At 44.2% G+C, this 18,058-nt stretch overlaps 3 protein-coding genes across 4 annotated transcripts; 2 read left to right on the top strand and 1 right to left on the bottom strand.

The window, feature by feature from the left end:
- The first annotated feature begins 41 nt into the window (after window positions 1-41).
- tsfm (Ts translation elongation factor, mitochondrial) lies at window positions 42-2,483 on the top strand. The gene is made up of 6 exons (XM_086199172.1): window positions 42-191; window positions 482-634; window positions 762-890; window positions 973-1,095; window positions 1,448-1,529; window positions 1,948-2,483. Exons 1-6 carry the CDS (start codon window positions 144-146, stop codon window positions 2,340-2,342), a joined length of 930 nt encoding a protein of 309 aa, XP_086055298.1. The 5' UTR covers window positions 42-143; the 3' UTR covers window positions 2,343-2,483.
- A 713-nt stretch (window positions 2,484-3,196) lies between these two features.
- On the top strand, window positions 3,197-6,551 carry myl6 (myosin, light chain 6, alkali, smooth muscle and non-muscle). The gene is made up of 6 exons (XM_086199173.1): window positions 3,197-3,325; window positions 3,745-3,772; window positions 4,743-4,886; window positions 5,041-5,214; window positions 5,348-5,425; window positions 6,186-6,551. The coding sequence occupies exons 1-6, from the start codon at window positions 3,323-3,325 to the stop codon at window positions 6,212-6,214; spliced, it is 456 nt and encodes a 151-aa protein (XP_086055299.1). The 5' UTR covers window positions 3,197-3,322; the 3' UTR covers window positions 6,215-6,551.
- Window positions 6,552-7,235: 684 nt separating this feature from the next.
- Window positions 7,236-17,783, bottom strand: smarcc2 (SWI/SNF related BAF chromatin remodeling complex subunit C2). 2 transcript variants are annotated; one of them, XM_086199170.1, is made up of 26 exons: window positions 17,661-17,783; window positions 16,889-17,008; window positions 16,730-16,815; window positions 16,504-16,585; window positions 16,063-16,155; window positions 15,839-15,908; window positions 15,666-15,735; window positions 15,298-15,373; window positions 14,891-15,135; window positions 14,629-14,750; window positions 14,496-14,549; window positions 14,083-14,120; window positions 13,812-13,942; window positions 12,999-13,070; window positions 12,777-12,890; window positions 12,528-12,681; window positions 12,301-12,417; window positions 12,160-12,222; window positions 11,795-12,053; window positions 11,075-11,236; window positions 10,874-10,935; window positions 10,661-10,781; window positions 10,414-10,577; window positions 10,196-10,330; window positions 9,752-10,115; window positions 7,236-9,460 (listed from the first exon to the last, which is right to left on the bottom strand). In XM_086199170.1, exons 1-26 carry the CDS (start codon window positions 17,769-17,771, stop codon window positions 9,396-9,398), a joined length of 3,150 nt encoding a protein of 1,049 aa, XP_086055296.1. In that variant the 5' UTR covers window positions 17,772-17,783; the 3' UTR covers window positions 7,236-9,395. The 2 variants fall into 2 exon arrangements, with proteins under 2 accessions (XP_086055296.1, XP_086055297.1); XM_086199171.1 differs by having other exon boundaries at window positions 16,504-16,579.
- Between the last annotated feature and the right edge of the window lie 275 nt (window positions 17,784-18,058).

Genomic DNA, 18,058 nt, shown 5'->3' with positions numbered 1-18,058 from the left:
TCCTGTACTCCAGAGGGCGCTAAGCAATTGATGACAACTAGACGCACGCACGTATTTTGGCCCTGCTCGGCCTCCGTACACAGCGTGGATTTCAATGACATTCTGACTGATTTTGTAAATGTTCCTTTCCACCAGTCGTAAAGATGACACTTGTGCGTTTATTGTCAACATTTACAAGACATGTAACAAAGGTAAGTAGAGTCAGCCTCCTCATATTTGCGATTTAGCCTCAAATTTTTAATTCGTACCGACATTGGTTGCTCGTTAGCTTCCTTTCTAATTTACTCGCATTTTTGGGGCCAGTTTTACAGATGTAATGCTGAGATGATCCCAGTTTTTCTTATAAAAACATGTGTACGTGTAATATTTTACGTGAAATAACATGTTACTTGGTAGTGTACCTGACTGTCTCAGTCCATCTCAGTCACTGGACATTTTTGGGTTCTGGTACTGGACCACCTGTACAACATGTCCCCTGCAGGTCAGCACCTCCCAGCGGGTACGGGCACTACACACAGGATATCCGCTTCTAGCAGCTGACAAAGCCCTTCTGATGAAACTGAGGAAAAGCACTGGCTATACTTTCATAAACTGCAAGAAAGCACTGGAGAAATTTGATAATGACGTAACGCAGGTAAACCCCACCCCCAACACTGAAAATGACTCGTATCTCAAATGTTCAGTCCCGGCTTCCAGCCTGAGACTGAGCCTCACCCCTGAATCTATTTCTGAATTCTGTGTGTGATGCACCAAACCTTCAGGCTGAGTCGTGGCTTCATGAGAAGGCCAGGGAGGAGGGCTGGAGCAAAGCCAACAAACTGGAGGGTCGAACGACCAAAGAGGGTGTCATCGGACTGTTTGTTGGAGATAGAGTAGCCGTTATGGTGGAGGTAAGGCCAGAGGTGGCTCTGGTTTGCTGCCTGATCGAAGTCATTTACTGATACCTCATCTCTTTGTGTGTGTCCGGTGCAGGTGAACTGTGAAACAGACTTTGTCGCGCGCAATGAGAAGTTCCAGCAGCTGGTGAAGGATGTGGTCTTTTCCACTTTAGCTCACCATCAAAATAAAAGCCAAAGCCAAGCAGGCTATGTGAAGGTACAGCGACATGCTGCCAGCAGAAACAGGCTCTGAAACCGGAAAGTCCCTGAACATTTTACCAAGACTTCCCTAAATAGATGCACATTAAGTGGATCTCTTTCAGCACTGTTAGCTCAATAAAGTAACATGCTAGCAGCATCAGAGGGCTTAATTGTCAGTTTTGACATTTTGGAATGTTCACCTGGTTAATTAAGATATAACTGTGACTTGTTCGTACATGACTTTTACCATCTCACATCAATGAGGCGCAGCATGTGCGCATCTACAGAAAGCAATATCCAGCTGTGCAGAGAGTATGTTAGAGGGAAGCTCTGCTGTGACTCGGCACTCAAGCTGCGTTTGTTTTTAGAGTCTCCTGGTCGCTGATGAGCTGAGTAAAGTGAGTGTGAAGGAGGGAACTTCACTAGCGGATCGGGTGGCTTTCACCATCGGTCAGTAACACTGATGCTTCCTCATTTCAGACTGTAAATTGTTCCTCAGTTTTTGTTGTTGTTGTTTTTACCAGTCTAAGATTTAAACTAAATAGTTCCAGACAAGTTTTCCTTAAAGTTGGATATGTTTGATGTTTTCCACTGAATAAAGTCACATGAAATCACTGCAACATCAATTTAAGCTGAAAGGTGTTTTTGTAATATATGAAAGTATCGGGGGGGAAAATGAGCTGGATCACAAATAAAACAGAAAAACGCTGACGACTTACATCTGAAGTGCCTTCGTTGAAATAATGACAAACATTTATCGTGTTTTTGAACATAAATATTTATCATGCAGACCTCCAAAAGTATTTAAACTATCTGTGGGAGCTCATGTTGACATCAGATGAATGTGCTGTCCTTTCCTTTCCCTCAGGTCAGCTTGGTGAGAACTTGCACGCGAAGCGGGCTGTGATAGTAAGCACCCCTGCCGAGTGGCACATTGGCTCGTACATACATGGCCGTTTCACCAGCCAGACCGAAGTGGCGATGGGACGCTATGGCGCTCTCGTAGTATTCCAGGGTGGAAAAGATGGAGAACAGCAAACTTTGGGACATAAATTGGCACAGCACATCGTGGGAGAGGCTCCCGTGTCCCTGGGTAACATGGATGACCTCCCCTGCGGTGACAGCGAGACACGCCTGCTTCCCCAGAGCCTCCTGACAGACCCCAGCATGACCGTAGCACAGTTCCTCCGGGGCAAGGAGGCTCGAGTACTGGACTTTGTTCGATTTCAGTGTTGTGAGATTGCCAGTGACGAAGCACAGTGATGATGGAGGAATCCTCCCTTTGTCTTTTTGTAATGCTCAGAGCGAATACTGTCACATGTCAACATGACTTCGAATTTGTATAACTGTCAGCCCTGGCTGATGAAATCAACAACCCCACAATTAAATGTTTTATGTCTGGAACGCTCGGTTGATATACAGTGGCAAGTTTGTTCACTCTCTTGTGCTGACGTTTGTCTCATAATCAGGATTTTCGACCTGGCTGCAGAAAACGTGAAAGACCTGCTTTCCCAGCTCTGCAACATCATTTGGTGTCACCACACATACAAAGAAAAAAACGTTATCCAGGAATCACATTGGAAAGCGTTTCTGTGCTCGGTGACGAGATCCTCGTATTGCAAAGGTCAAATAAAACTTTAGAATCGACATCTTTGCTGCTGGAACAAAACTGGGTCAGACACTATACGTTTTCTTCTGTTTCTGCAAGACCTTTCTCTCTGCTGCTTTGGCTATGGGGGGCCTGGTCCAGGCCTTGTAGCTCCTCCACGTCAAACACCCTCTAGCACCTGTGCGGCATCCCTGACGACGCAGACGCACTATTTAACTGCTGCATGCTACTTAAGCAAAACAGGAAAGTCGTGTGACTGTGGCACAGCGTGTATTCCAATGCTGTGTTGTCTCTCCACCATATTAAACCCGAGTGTACCAGGTTCATACTTGGTGGAGGAAAAGCCTCGTCCTGTTTTCCTGAGAGGAATATGAGGTTCAGCCAGTGGCGGCAGCAGAAGGATTGTTGTGCGACTCCATGTTTGGGTTCTTTGGTTCGTACGGTCATTTAATCAGGCAAAATTGCAAATAAGCGGGCGACGCACCCATGGATTCGCAGCGTGCGATTGGCTGGTGCAGTGACGTCATCGGGGATGCTCTTGAGCCGATGATGCTAGCTGGTGTCCTCCTCAGAGCTGAGTGAGTGAAGACTGACTGACCGTCTCCCGTCTGTCGCTATCCAACAACTCATAGACATGGTAAGTAGAGACACTGGTGCAGACTCGTGAATTAACATAGTTACGATAGATAACTACAACGTTATCATTCATGCTCGTAGATAACGGGTTCTTATTGTAGAGGCTGTTAGCTTAACAGAGCGTTAGCTGTAATGGTGGATTAACCGCGTTTGCAAATCCTACTAATACCGGTGTTACGTAGGAATGTGTTTCCCCATCAAATGTTGTTCCCATCATGTTAAACCTCCGCAGTTGGGGTCAGGACATTAAAGGAGTGGTTAGTTGTAGTTCGAGGGACTAGTGGGGGTTTAGGTTGGGTGGTAAGGTGCAGGTTTGGTGAAAGGGGGGAAACATAAGGATGGGGGAAACAGATTGGACACTAACCGGTCTCTGCTTCATCTAACCGCCCCTCCCCTCTGCCTTCACCCTGCCCCAACCAGTCTGACTTCACGGAGGACCAGATCATGGGTGAGTCCTAAGGAGGGTTGAAATTCATGACATTTCAGAGCGTGTCATGATTGTAGAATGTAATACAATCAACATTTATTAAGATGTTTTGATTTATACCGTCTCGAGGTTATGTTTTCCAGTGATGAACAGTATCTTCACCCTCAGCGCCTACAACCTCCATAACAGTCGTGAATCAGAATCCGACTCCTCCACAACTCTCTTAAGTATTTACCAGGAACAGACATTCAGCTCAAACAAGGAAAACAGACAGTCATGAGATTGGAGGGGAAGGGTTCAGAGTGTGCACTTCGGAATAGGTTTTTAATTGGAATGTTCATTCTTCAAACTCGAGCCAGTGGAATAGCAGAGAGGGCAAATTCATTAGAAGAAATGTTTTATTATTAACAATAAAATAAGGTTTACGTCCTCTTTGGTGGTGAAAATGAAAATCTTTGTAAAAGTGGCAAAGCTGTCGAATTGGATTACATCAGAACAGGATGACATCACGTCTAGATTACACCTAAACTTTACAGCACGACGTGACACAACTTGGTTTGGTGAAGCACGCTGCTGTTCGTGTTCTGATGAGGAAACATGGCAGATAGAAATGATATTTTTAGCCAGAGAAGAGTGATGTGTCATCGTTCATACAGTCACTGAATGCAATGTTTCCAATAAAGCTAGTCAGGTCACTTTGGTGGCTGGCAATAGAATTTCAGCGATTTTAATAATTACACACAAAAAAAGACTATTGTATTACATAATGAAGTGATGATAGTGGGCACCACAAAACTTTACAAAATGTTTTTGCACATTCACCATTTTTTGTTTTTAAGTTGAACTATTTTTGAACTTTTACTGTTTAACAACAAATGCATGGACGAAACTGTTTGCCTGACTCTAAAGCCTTCGGCGGGTCTGCATTTGCTTGTCTTGAACTTTTGTTTGGAACGTTGATTAACCGTGTGAACTCTTCTCTTCTCTTTAGAGTTCAAGGAGGCTTTCCTTCTGTTCGACCGGACAGGCGAGGGGAAGATCAGCTACAGCCAGTGTGGTGACGTGATGCGGGCCCTCGGTCAGAACCCCGTCAATTCTGAGGTGCTGAAAATCCTTGGAAACCCCAAGTTAGAAGGCAAGTTCTCTCAGCCATCTACCGACCCGCCGAAGACTGAACCACATCAGACTGATCCGCTATGTTTTCTTGATTAACAGTCAACCATCATGAAAATGGTTAAAATAGAAACATTGTAAGTGACGGTCTTCAATCTCACGTTGTCTACTTGCAGAGATGAATCACAAGATGCTGGACTTTGAGCAGTTCCTGCCAATGCTGCAGGCCATCGCTAAGAACAAGGACCAGGGCTCCTTTGAGGACATCATCGAGGGTCTGCGTGTCTTTGACAAGGAGGGAAACGGGACCGTGATGGGAGCAGAGTTACGCCACGTACTCACCACCCTGGGTAAGAAACGGTTTGTTTTCTTTGGTAAAGAAGCTCCAGAGAGACGACTAAGGCAATCTTCTCAGTGTCTTTATCAGGTTTTATTTCTTCTCTCAATGTGTTCCTTACCAACTACTTAGACTTTGTGTTCCAGGTGAAAAAATGACGGAGGAGGAAGTGGAAACGCTTTTAGCGGGACATGAAGACGCTAATGGCTGCATTAATTATGAAGGTACAGTGCATTGAGTGTGGAAGGATTTATCAAGGAGTCACTGGGCCTCTGGGTCACGTGACCACTGACGGGTGTAACAGTCTCTGTCCCCACATCACGAGGAGAGGGGATGAGCAGCTCCCTTGGATCCATCCCAAATTGACCCCTTCAGTCCGGGTGCTTTTTACACCTACAGTTTGTTTGCTGTGGGCCAAATTGGTTGATGAGTAGGTGATGAGTGCTTTCCTCTTGTATGATTTCACACAGACAACATGTCCGCTCCTAAATACATCAACACAAGTCCCATGAGACTTGTCGCAGCCCCTTGGTCAGAAATCATATCTGACGTTGGTTAAGATGAACCGGCAGCACCAGGTAACTCCTGGGGTCATGTTGCACAGCTGACAGCTGACAGCAGTTGACAGCAGAGATGATCTCAGTTCGAGTGTTTTGATCCGGATCGGAGTTCAGTTGAAACTGGACTAAATGAGAAAAGTGTGAAAATACCCTGAGCGGTACTCTGTATGAAGTCCCACTCGCAACCACCAGATGGCACTCTGCCACTAAGGGGGGGGGGGGGGGGGGTGGTGTAAAGCTTCAGGAGACCCTTGTCGCCCTCCTGTAAACGGAAGGAAGCCACTGGTCACACGAAAGAGGAAATAATTATAAGATCATCATTAACTTTTGGGTGTGTGTAGGATATATTTAACTTCTGTCTGTATCCATCCTGGAGCGTCAGCGCCAACGCGAATGATTCCCCTGTTCTTCTCTCTCTTGGCAGAACTGGTCCGAATGGTGATGAGCGGCTGATGATTTCAGATTACACAATCCCGTCCTTCATTTTATTAATTTATCGATTTATTAATGTTCACTTTCCTGTCCATCCCTCATCATCCTAACAACAAGTCTACGTTTTCTTTCTCAATCCCTTTTGATTTCTAAAGTGCCTTTTCTGTCTGATGTGAAGAACTTCTCATCCCATCTCGTCCCGTCATCACTCAGCCCCGCCCGCTTCACCTGACGCCACTTTATCAATCCACCGTCATCGCTAAATTTGCCAACTGGCTTTGTTTCCTGGATGATGATAATGTGAATAATGAGAAGTTACACTTAATAGTGTTGAATAAAAATGGTTTGTGTCTTTCAACATGCTTGAATGGAATGATGATTGATTTATATTTTCATGTGTGAAAATGGCAAAGAGCTGAAACCAAACATCGGTGACATCAATGGCGAACATAATTATATTTGTTCAAATGGTTTTTCATAAGTATCAGAGTCAAGTTACAGGTATCAGCCCTTCAGATTACACATCAGTACTCGCAATAATAAATGAATCCAGAGCTACAACAATGAACCATTTAGCCAAATGAAAAAAATGTCAAACTTGCTCAATTAAATTCAAATTCAGGTTCAGATCCAAACCTTCACCTGTGACAAATATTTCTCAGAGGCTCAGTGAAGGGAAGTAGAAGAGAAGTATATCCATCCATTTTCTACCGCTTATCCTGTTAGGGGGGGGGGGGGGGGGGGCTGGAGCCTATCCCAGCAGCCTTCAGGTGAGAGGCAGGGTTCACCCTGGACAGGTCACCAGTCCATCACAGGGCCAACACATAGAGACAGACAACCATTCACACTCACAGCCACACCTACAGTCAATTTAGAGTATCAATCAGCCTCGTCCTCTCTTGATGTCTTTGGACTGTGGGAGGAAGCTGGAGTACCAGAGAGAACCCACACAGGAACAGGGAGAACATGCAGACTCACACAGAAAGATCCTGTGCTGGAGCCGGGACTCAAACCTGGAACCTTCTTGCCGTGAGGCAACAGTGCTGACCACTGCACCACCGTGCTGCCCAAGAAGTACATATTTATCAAAAGGAAAACTTCAGGCTTAAAGATGTGTCATATTTGGTGAAGGAGATATTTTCCAAAGTAAATAACTGTTTTAGTGTCGTCTGGATTGACATCTGTTGTATCAGCCTTTTATAACCAGTCAATGTCGGTACTGAGAGAAAAAGAAACCAAACACCAAACCCGTTTTTCACATCTTTATTTTTTTTCCTCAACATTTTGTAATTAAAACCTGAACCTCTTGTTTAACTTTTTTTTTTGTTTTGATACAAACTGCCAGAGTAACTGTCAGCACTAAAGTGATTTACTGAGGAAAAATTGATTTCTACCGTATAATAATGCAATTGCTGCTACCTTCAGCATAGTGAAAAACATACAGAAACTGAACGGACACATATTTCATTTCACAAAATCCACATAATGTTGTAATAACACAGACAAAAGAAGTCCATTTATGCTCGCTACTGTGGCGAGCACTGCAATACTGGCTTGACGAACTTAACCATAAAGTTTCACCTTTTGACAGGATTATACTTCATGACACTGGCGTGAGGTGCCGTGTGCAGAAAGAAGCATGTTTTTTTTCTCCTTTTTTTTTTAGTAATTCTTCAAACATCATGACACACACCGAATGGCACTGGAAATAAAACTGAATTGTAATAAGGTTTTCAGGACCTTAATGGCATGCCGACACCATACACACATTCTTAGGTCAAACAGACCTGCGCGCGCGCGCACACACACACACACACACACACACAACAGTGGAGAGGGTAAATATAGGCTACAAAGGTAATAATATAAAGTTACAATGTTGACGTATAAAAGAAAGAAGATGGAAAAACAGACAGTAAAAAATATAAAAAAATTGATAGGATAAAAAGTGAGGATATTGTTGCAGATATTAAAGAACACGATTCTCCATTCTCAGCTGTTTAAGGTGCGAGCTTCCTTGTTTCTGACAGCGTTAGCATTTCTTCAACACCTAACTTGAAATGCACCGACAAAAAAACAAGCTGCTTAAAATCCTCTTCATTTCCCACACAATAACACTCACGGAATAGAGCAACATGATTAAAAACATTTTGGTTTCGCAATTAACACAAAATGATGAATAAACACTTATCTGTGGTCACCGACAAACTCCCAGACTTCAGTCATTCCTTCAGAACAAAACTACATTCTCCAAAAAAACAAAAACAAAACAAAAAAAACAACCTTTCAGCTCATCCAAGATGAAGCTTATGTTCCTCTTTAAGTGCTGTTGAAAAGGGATTTCATGATCAAGATATTTATAAAGAAGTCTCTCCAAGAGCTCCCTCAAATTGTTCTCCAGGGGTCAGTACTTTCAAGAGTGTTTCTAGAAGTGTTGTAACAGAAAATCCAGTTTACAGTACATCGTCTCAAATTACATCCAAACAGGCCTCTGATTTCAAAGTGTTCTTCACGACATTTCTTATGACCTTAAGGCCAAACCCTGTAGAGTGACCATTGTTCATGTAAGACAAATAAATACCGAGAAAAAAGGTCGTATTTCAAATTAAACCTTCAGTATGAAAAAGTGTTTAAGACAACTAAAGGATAATATAAGTGCTAATGTTCAATTTCATGGATGCTTCAAGTCTTAAAATGAGACCTAGGGAAAAGTGCATTATCTTTTTTTTTCTCTTACATATATTTCGAACAGTACCGACAGTACAACCGGAAGAACTCTGCAGAGATTAAAAAGTGTCAGACATCGTAAGCTGTTGACAAACTGTTGCAGAACAAAAAACAAAAAAGCAACAATTTTGAAAATACTGAAATCACAAGATAAGACATTTCTTCTTCTTTGCTTAGCCCCTCAAAGTTGAGCGTGAAATCATGGATGAGATGCTCCTGTCCTACTGGCCAAGCTGCTTCTCTCAGAAAATCTATCTTCTTCATTGGCATTCACTTGAGTCAATTTAATAGGGGTGTCATAGTAGAGTTGGCTTGATTTAGACTGGACTTTTTTACCGTTTCAGAGAAGAAAACAGGATGCTGGAAATGTAAAACAAGTTCTCTTACGTGGGTTTTTGACCTCTCCATTTTAGATAATACAGGCAGGATTGAAAGTGGTCAGAGTCTGTCAGATTCTCGGGAAATGATTCATTTCTCACTGTGGAGGTGGGACTGGAGCTGAGGGGTGGAGTGTTTCCCCGGGGAGAGGGGCGCTGGGCTCTGTGACAGGTGAAATGGGAAGAGGAGAGAAAGAAGGAGTTAAAAAAATAACGAGAGCACACACATGCGCACACACATGCGCACGCGCACGCGCACACACACACACACACACACACACACACAGAATATCTGTGTATTTAGTTAACGGTAAACTGCACTACTTGCATCTCAAAAATGTACAGTAAGCTGAAAAATGACGGCCTTATGTATGATTATGTATTAGTAGGTGAGAGCAGAGCCATCTTCAGTCCAGCTATGAAGCTGGTGTCTTGCGTTTCATGTTCCACTCACCATGGAGGACAGGAGTAGTGCTGGAGCTGGAGTGGGTGGTCAGTGGCTGACCTGGGGGACAGGGGGGCGAGGTATGGGCACCTAGAGGTGGTTGGGACTCTGAAGCTGGGCCAGACGAGGTTGGAGGTGCAGGGCTGGGGGCCGGCTGCGGCGCTGGTGTGCTGGGAGCTTGTTGACTTGCAGCTGAGCCTTGGGGGGGTGGGCCTGCAGCAGCCTGGGTGGGGTGCGGGGCCCCAGCTTGGCTGTGCTGCTGCTGTTGAATCTGCTGGAAGTGCTGCTGGCGAGCCCTCATCTCAGCGTACTTCAACTGCTCCATGTGGAAAGACTGACGATCAGCCAGCAGCTGCTGCCGCTGGTACTCCAACTACACACACAGAAAGATGTTAAATGCTTAGAACCAGAATAACGCACACTAATACCACATTTCCCAGGAACCCCACTCACAGCCTCCCTCTCTCTGTCCATGATGGTTTCCAGTTCTTCAAAGTGTCGCAGTTTAATCTCTAGTTTCTTCATTTGGGTCTCCACCAGCAGAGCCACTAGAGACTTGATCTTCCTCTCCTCCACTGCAGCAAGATGCTGCAAACAAGAGTGGACGTCAGTTAGAGACACGGTGAATGAAAGGTGACGGCAGGTTGAGTTGCTGTGATGATCGACTTCACCTTCGCTTTGACAGCTGCAGCAGCTAAAGCAGAGGCAGCAGCAGTGGCCAGATTGCCCTCTCCCACATCACGTTCCACCTTAGCCTTCCTCTCTCCCTCACTCTCAGCTTCTCTTTGTGCTTCCTCTGTTCCGTCTTTTCCATCTTTCTCCTTCTCTCCATCACCTGAAAGAAAAAAGATAAGAATATTCTCATCTCTGGCAAGAACTCTCTATTTCCCATCTATCTGACGGAGATGTTCTTCATACCCATCTCTGTCTCGGTTTTGTCCGCCTCTCTCTCGCCTTCAGGTTCTCTTCCTCTCTCTTCTTCTTTCTTTCCATTCTCAGCAAGCTTCTCCTCTTCCTCAGCTGTTCCATCTTTGCTGTCCTGTGCAGAGGGACAGAGCAGGGAGACGTGATGTACCACATGAGCAAAACGATCACTTTAAGAACCTGAATTACAATGAACGCCCACCGTACCTTGGCCTCCCTCTTCTCTTCGTTCGATTGGTTGTCGCTCTTATTTTCATCACTGCTTTCATCTAGATGACGAGGCAGAAAAAAAGGCAGAACTGATTCATCTGTTCTTTCTTGTGCTGTTTTTTATTTGCCCTGTAAAAATTCTACAATCTCTCCTATATTGTTGCGCGTGTTTGCTGCAAACGTGTGTGTCAATCCTACCAGGTCTTTCTCCCTCCTCCAGGCCAGTGCCTGCGATGCCGCTCCCCTCCAGCCCGTACAGAGGGTCCTGTCTTCCACTGACCCTCGCTGCCTCCTCCACACGCCGAACATGAGCCTCCACAAGGGCCGCAGGAACCTCCTCCTTCATACGAGAAAACTCCTCTGAGGAGGGGATAGAGAAGATTTTGGTGAATGATTAACCATTCTTTGAATCCAGAATCATTTAGATTTTCTTTCACCCTGGGTGGTTAATTCTCTCTTTTTCTCATGTAGGTTGAAGCATATTAGTATTATTAATCCTTTCTTTTGTTGAAAGAAGACAGAGAGAATCAGAGCTTGACATGCAACTCTGATGGGATGAGGTTTAGGATTATGGTTTGTTTTATATGTAACATAAAAATTAACTTAAATTTATTTATAATTCAAACATCTCATTCTTTTCCTGGTTTAATTTGTGTGTTTGTTTTTGTTAATGCACCAAAAATCTACTTTGGTTTGTTTTTTGTTTTTTTTAATGAAAAAGGGAAAATATTTTTAGGTTTTAATATTCATAATTAACATGCTTGATCTTATAAATGCCTTTAATTCTGTATTGTGACATTCAATCACACCCTTATCTTAACTGTGGCACCAGCTGTTGGCTCAGACTGTGTCTGTGTGTAGGAAGGAACTTGTGTCTGTACATTTGGGGGAAATGTGTAAAAATAAGCTTCTTCTCACCCAGAGCAGATTTGGCTGCAGCTGAGGCCACACGTGGGTCAACTACAGAGGCAAGGAATGCCACTGTACTCATCACAGGGTTCCCTGCTTGGCTGAAAGGAACCGGCTGGTAGGCCAGCGGTCCCAGTGATGAGCAGCTGTCCTCCAAGTAGGGGTCTTCGATGGGAAGCCGCAGAAAGTGCAGGATGCACTCATCCTGTGTACGGCTGCCAACGTGTTCTGACACCTTGTTCCAGTCGTCCTTGTACATCTCCAAGCCCTGAGGACGATGAGCGCTACATTACGCTTCTTACGTCTAAAAAAGGTATTATTAGCACTCGCACTATTCCTGTTTAAATCATCACAGTACACATGACTGTTGTTACCTCAAGTAGTAATAGAGTTTCCTGTTCTGTCCACTCCCTCATGGAGCTCGCTGCACTCTTGCTCTGTGCACAAAAACCCCCCCCATTAATACGAGAGGTCATGATAGAAGTACTGAATCATCTGAATTACAAGACTTGTACCTTTGCAGAGCCAGTTTTCTTGCTGTACATGTCAGTTCGCAGCCCAAAGTTCTGCAGGTCAGCTGGTTTATCCTTGACTTTGTCTGGGAAGGACATCATCGGCTGGGTGGCGGGGGTCTACAGGCACACGATGACAGAGGTTTTGTAAAACAATGCAGAATGTATGTGTGTGTGTGCGTGTGTGCGTGTGTGTGCGTGTGTGTGTGTGTTTGTGTGTGTGTGTAGACCTGGGCTGTCTTGGGCTGTAGGGGTACGAGACTGGATGGAGTGTCTGCCAGGACATGGAAGTGAGAGGTGGGTGGAGGGCCCATGGGTGTGGGCCGGCTCTCTGAGTCCACTTGGTAGTTGATCAGACCCCACTGCTCCAGGAAGGCATGGACCCTGCAGGAGAGGAAGCAGGTCATTCGAACGACTCCTGACAGTTTCATTGCTCGAATGATTCTAAATATGATGCACGTGTTCAACCATCCACAAACCTCATGATTGCACAAACATCTCCAGCCAGGTTCCTGCGGCAGGCGGTGGAGGTCAGGTACTCCTGAGGGTTCAGTCGGTATGTGTCAATCATAAAGTTCCTGTACGCCAGGTAACTGTTTTAAGGTGGGAGCAGACAGATAAGAGATGAAATGTTTATATTTTCTACAGAGACATATGGCCTAAAATATTCTGACTGTGTTCAGTACTGATCATTTACTTACATCTCAGGGGTTTTGGATTTATTCTTCCCATTAAAGAACTCTGGCAGGGCTCTGCGCTCGATAGCATGAACACTGAGGGAAACAAGCATTACACAGTGATCTGTAGTTCAGTCTCAGTTGATACTGCAGTGTTTCCATGTCCTTGGTCTTTGACATGGAAAAAAAATCTGGTTATTTTAGTGGAATTATATTCAAATTCATCATTGGTCATCAACATTAAGGAGATCTTCAAGCCGAAATCTGCGCGAGGTCTGATACACCTCCAGCGTACACTGTTTCTTTGCAAAACATATTTCCCTCACAAGCGCAAGCGTGGTGTTGCTCTGTAGCGGTGGACATCCCGTCTGAAATCTGATATCTGGAGGCAGTTAAAGCGAGGAAACTAAAGTCTGTGGAGCGGTGGAGACGATGTGAGGCACACACAGCCTTCATGAGCTGTGTCTGAATGACTGCGCTTCTAACTTTGATATGACTAAAATACAAAGATCCAAAATAAGGTGGACAGCTACTATATCACGATACCAATTTGATCAAAGGGTGAACTGATTCTTTGTTGTTTATTTTCACGAGACAACAAGCATTGTTTTCTGAATGGAGCTGAATGGAGAACAGATCTGAAGCCTAACTCCTCTGTTTTGTTGGATTAGGCTGCACAAGTTGTCCCCATCCAAACACAAAGGTGACCACAATGCGAAAACATCTTAAATGATTTCTTACTGAATTTAACTGAATGTTTGTCAGTTGAAATAATCATCACCGGGTGGTGACCCCGCTCTGACCCCCTCAGAGACCCACTGTAGTTTGTTGTTTTACCTGTTGTAGTCAAACCAGGCGGCATAGCTCGGTATGATAATGTGGTGGGTTTGCTCCGTCACATTGTCCTCGTGAAGGTCTGAACCTTTCACTGGTTCACCCTTCACACTCGGAGAGCCTTCTTCCTCTTCCTGTTTATACACACACATTCACACACAGGTTCTTTGTCCCCACAGTTGAACTGTACTTTTTTTTTAATCACAATTTCAATTTCAATTTTTTTTTATCACAATTTCAATTTTTTTTATCACAATTTCAAAACCTGTCATACCTTTCCTGTTATTTCCATGGACTCGTCTTCTTGCTCATCTGTTCAAAACACAAAAGATGGATAATGAATAAAAATCAAGAGGAAAAAAACTAAATATGAGATCAAAATACAGGAAATGCAGCCAAACCCTTGATCACTTTACACATTCAGCCACAGCCCTAGCAAACAAACAAGACACTGCTGATGGAGTGACTCTAACGTGGGCGCCGTCAACTCATTAATCACCAGTAATTTAACATTTGGAACGCGTAATAAAAGACATCAGACAATCAATGTTTAACAATGAGGAGTTGACATGACTTTTATTTCTAATCGCCCCAGTGTTGATAAGATCCGTATTTAATAAACCGAGGCTTGATCTCCCCTCCTGGAGGGAAGTACTGCACATGCTCACAATGCTTTCAGAGGCTCACCCATATCTGTTCCTCCCTTCACCGGGGTTGAATCAGAGTCCTTCTTTGTGTTATCTGCAAAAATAAAAATACAGAATGAAGTCAAGTATACGTATAAATATTTTGCACATATTTGGGTCTGTGTCCTGCGCACTTGTCTTAGCTGGATTTCCCTCTTCAGACGCTGGAACAGGTGAGGCTTCATCTATGTCCTTACTATCCTCTTGTTCCTCCTCCCTCTGGCCCCGTTTAGATTTGGTGTACGGAGTTGTTGGCCTGTCCCCACACACACACATACACACACACAGAGGGAAGACTTGATTATTCACGTGTTGTGTTTTGCTGATACTACTTCTGAAGCCAAACACTCTTCAACAGCTGTTACATGTGTCATCACAACATGAAGGGTCACACACCCTTTTTTGGTGTTCTTCTTCTTGCTCTCCTGTGGTGGAGGGGTGGGGGATGGCGATGGAGAGCGCTTCCGCTTCTTGGCACTGGCAGGCTTCTTGTCTCTCCGCTCATCAGGTGTGGTCACCTCATCTGTCAGGGTCTTGGCTGATATCCTCTTCCTCTTGGGGCAGCCCTCTCCCACTTCATAGTCCTCCTCATTCATCCACTCATTATACTGGTCCAAGTCTAGAATCCACTTTGCGTGGACCTGCGGACAAACACCACATAAAGGATACCAGGGAAGACGGGATGGACCTTATTCATTCAACATGAGCAAGAGAAAGAATCCCACAGTTCATCCAAGCAGAGCTTTGCTCACAAGCCACAAAAGCAAAATACTTGATGAAGACTGCATGACAACAAACTGTACCTTCCTGGGCTTCTCTGTACTGGGAGGATCCTCCACAGCAGCTTCAACCTCACTGGCTGGAATCCAGGTGTCATAGCTATGTGTTGAGAGCAGGTTAAAGGTCAGGTGAGGAGAAAGATAATGATGTGGGTTGTGTATTATTGTTTATGCGTCAGAGCATACGATGGATTTCTTTGTTTTTATGAATATAATTGATAATAAAATAATCTGAATCGGAATTTAAGCTGGTAAGAAAGAATTAAGAACGACGCAAATATGTTTTCCTTTCACAAAAAATATCAGGCAATGCTTTGCGATCCAATTGTAAAATACTGTTCAGTTTTCCCATTTTTGTGCCGTGTAACTGTCTCGAAGCTAATAAAACCAACCTGTCGGGAAAATATCCCCAGTGGAGCAGCACTTGTTTTTCTCTTTTCATCACGGGTCGCACCCACTCCTCTGCATCAAACAGACAAATGATGTAAATACAAAGCCAAACATCGCAGCAGAAATCACAGTTCAAACAATAAACTTCACTTAAGTATAACATCTGAAGACTCACCTTCCTCTAAACTGGTGGGAATAGGAACAACAACATGGGAGCTGGAGGTCTTGTCCTCAGTCACTGAACCCTGCAGCGGATACAACCCACACAATAAAACACAACCATCGTTTTGCTTTATTGTGGACAAAACAAAGATGAGCCACATTCATTTACATTTAATGCCCAATTAAAGATCTAAAATGTAAAAAAAAAAACAACCCCACAATGTGTCAGTAACACACCTGATGTCGTTTAATGATGTCTTTCAGTTTCCCAAGCAGTTTCGGCTCTATGTCTTGGCTCAAGTAGATGACCGGTCTGGTTAGGCAGTTGTTCTAAAAAAACAGAATTCAACAATTGTGTAAGAATAACGTTCAACTGCGTAAATACGCATGGAAATACAATGTACAATAATAATTAAAGCACTTAATCTTAAAATAAAACAGGGTTCATACAACTTTCCATATCATACAATTTCCGCACCTGTGAGGAACATTTTTATTTCTGTGCTTTCTCTGATTCATACGTTTCTAAATAAAAAAAAGCACAAGTCCGAATCGAAGAAGATAAATAAGTCTGCCATCACATCTCCCAAAATAACATTGAATATTTTACAATTGTGTTTGACTGTCCACGTTTATGAGTAATTACCTTACATAGAGAAAATATTAAAGCCAACTCACCTGCACTAAGGACTTCTCAATGGTCATGAACATTTCCACGTTTCGGTCCATCCTTGATGGATTCTGGAAGTCAAACCTGCGCCTACCAGGAAATTAGACTGGAGTTACACAAGAAACAGTAACATAGGCAAAATACAACCTTGTGCACTTCATTTCAAGATCATTACATTTATCATCCGACACTCTAAAATCTTGACAACCAGGTCAGCTAGAAAGAAAGTCTTACCATCCTTGGTCACTCTTGAACTTGTAGGCAGCCGCCAGGATGTGGCAGAGAGCCCCACCTGCCTTGAAGTCCAGGAAACACTTCATCTGTAGAGACACAGGGAACAGTTAGAGACAGCCGTGGACAGGTCTGGCGATTTGTATGAGGGGACAGACATACTGGCAGCTTGGTGAGAGGAGGGTTGCTGACATGTCGCCCAAATACTTCCTCCTGGAACTGGAGCAGCTGGACCACAAGACTGGACAGGGACTTGTTGGTGGGGGGCTCAGCCTGGATGTACTGAGACGACAAGGCAGAAAAGGAGTCAAAAGTGAGCCACAGAGGGGATTTCATTCGTTTTTTAATCAAGTGGGCTGAAAGGGGCGTTGTGTATTTTCAGGTAGACTTGAAGGTTGTACTGTTATCCCCCTTATTACAGAGGAGTAAGTTCTACCATATCTGTTGATGGGATGAAATAAATAACTCACTTCGTTATTATTTTGGGCATTATTAAAACTCAATGAGTCTGAACACCAGTGCAAGGCTCCGTCTTCTATCAGCCGGGGATTCGTTTCGCGCGGCGCGCCACAAAAAGCCAACATCTGGATCTGAGCTGCATTGCCGTTAGCCTATTAGCTACCTAGCTAGCTAGCGTCCTGGCTGGCTAAAGTCACCCCGTGGCATAAACCTGGCCTCATACGTCTGGATGTGTACTGCTTTTGAAGCGGCTGAGCCACGCTACCGTGCGAGAATAGCGCCATTCGCTGGCACATCTGGCGCAGCTGGGAGCTCAGCATCCTTTTGTATCCCGGCTCGAGTGAGTCAAACAGCTGGACGCTCAGCAACACCCTCCCTCCTCTTTGTCACTGCCTCTACCCAATAGGTTAGTGTCCACATTTCAGGGTGAAAATGGAAGCTGAGTGAGTATGGCTACAAAACATGCGGTCAGTACCTTTTTGTAATTCTTTCCCAGCCAGACGCGCACATTATCAAACTGAGAAACGGTATCAGACGCTTCGAAATATTTTACATTCGGGCCGCCGTCTTTCTTCCGCACCGCCATCTTTGCCTGCAGAAAACTAGTCGGCGTCGCGTGCCCCCCAGCGGCGGTATTGTGGTACTGCAATGAAGACGCTGTAATAAGTGTGCAGTTCCAGCAGGTGTCGCAGTTGTGTAGGAAATGTTTTGGGTTTTTTGCAACCACTTAAAGTTAAGAGCAGCAGAGGTACTTAAGTACAAATTGAGAGCAAAAGTATCACCATCTAATTGCTAAGATAATTCGCTTCTAATCGACGTTCAGAGGCAGAAACATTTCATAAGTAAACGTAGGCTACTCATCATGCTCATGGT

Source organism: Aulostomus chinensis, chromosome 3 (assembly GCF_037954235.1).
Source record: "Aulostomus chinensis isolate RoL2024-O1b breed Wild chromosome 3, RoL_Achi_v1.0, whole genome shotgun sequence".
Lineage (NCBI taxonomy): Eukaryota > Metazoa > Chordata > Actinopteri > Syngnathiformes > Aulostomidae > Aulostomus > Aulostomus chinensis.
This window is presented reverse-complemented; position numbering and strand designations above follow the sequence as displayed.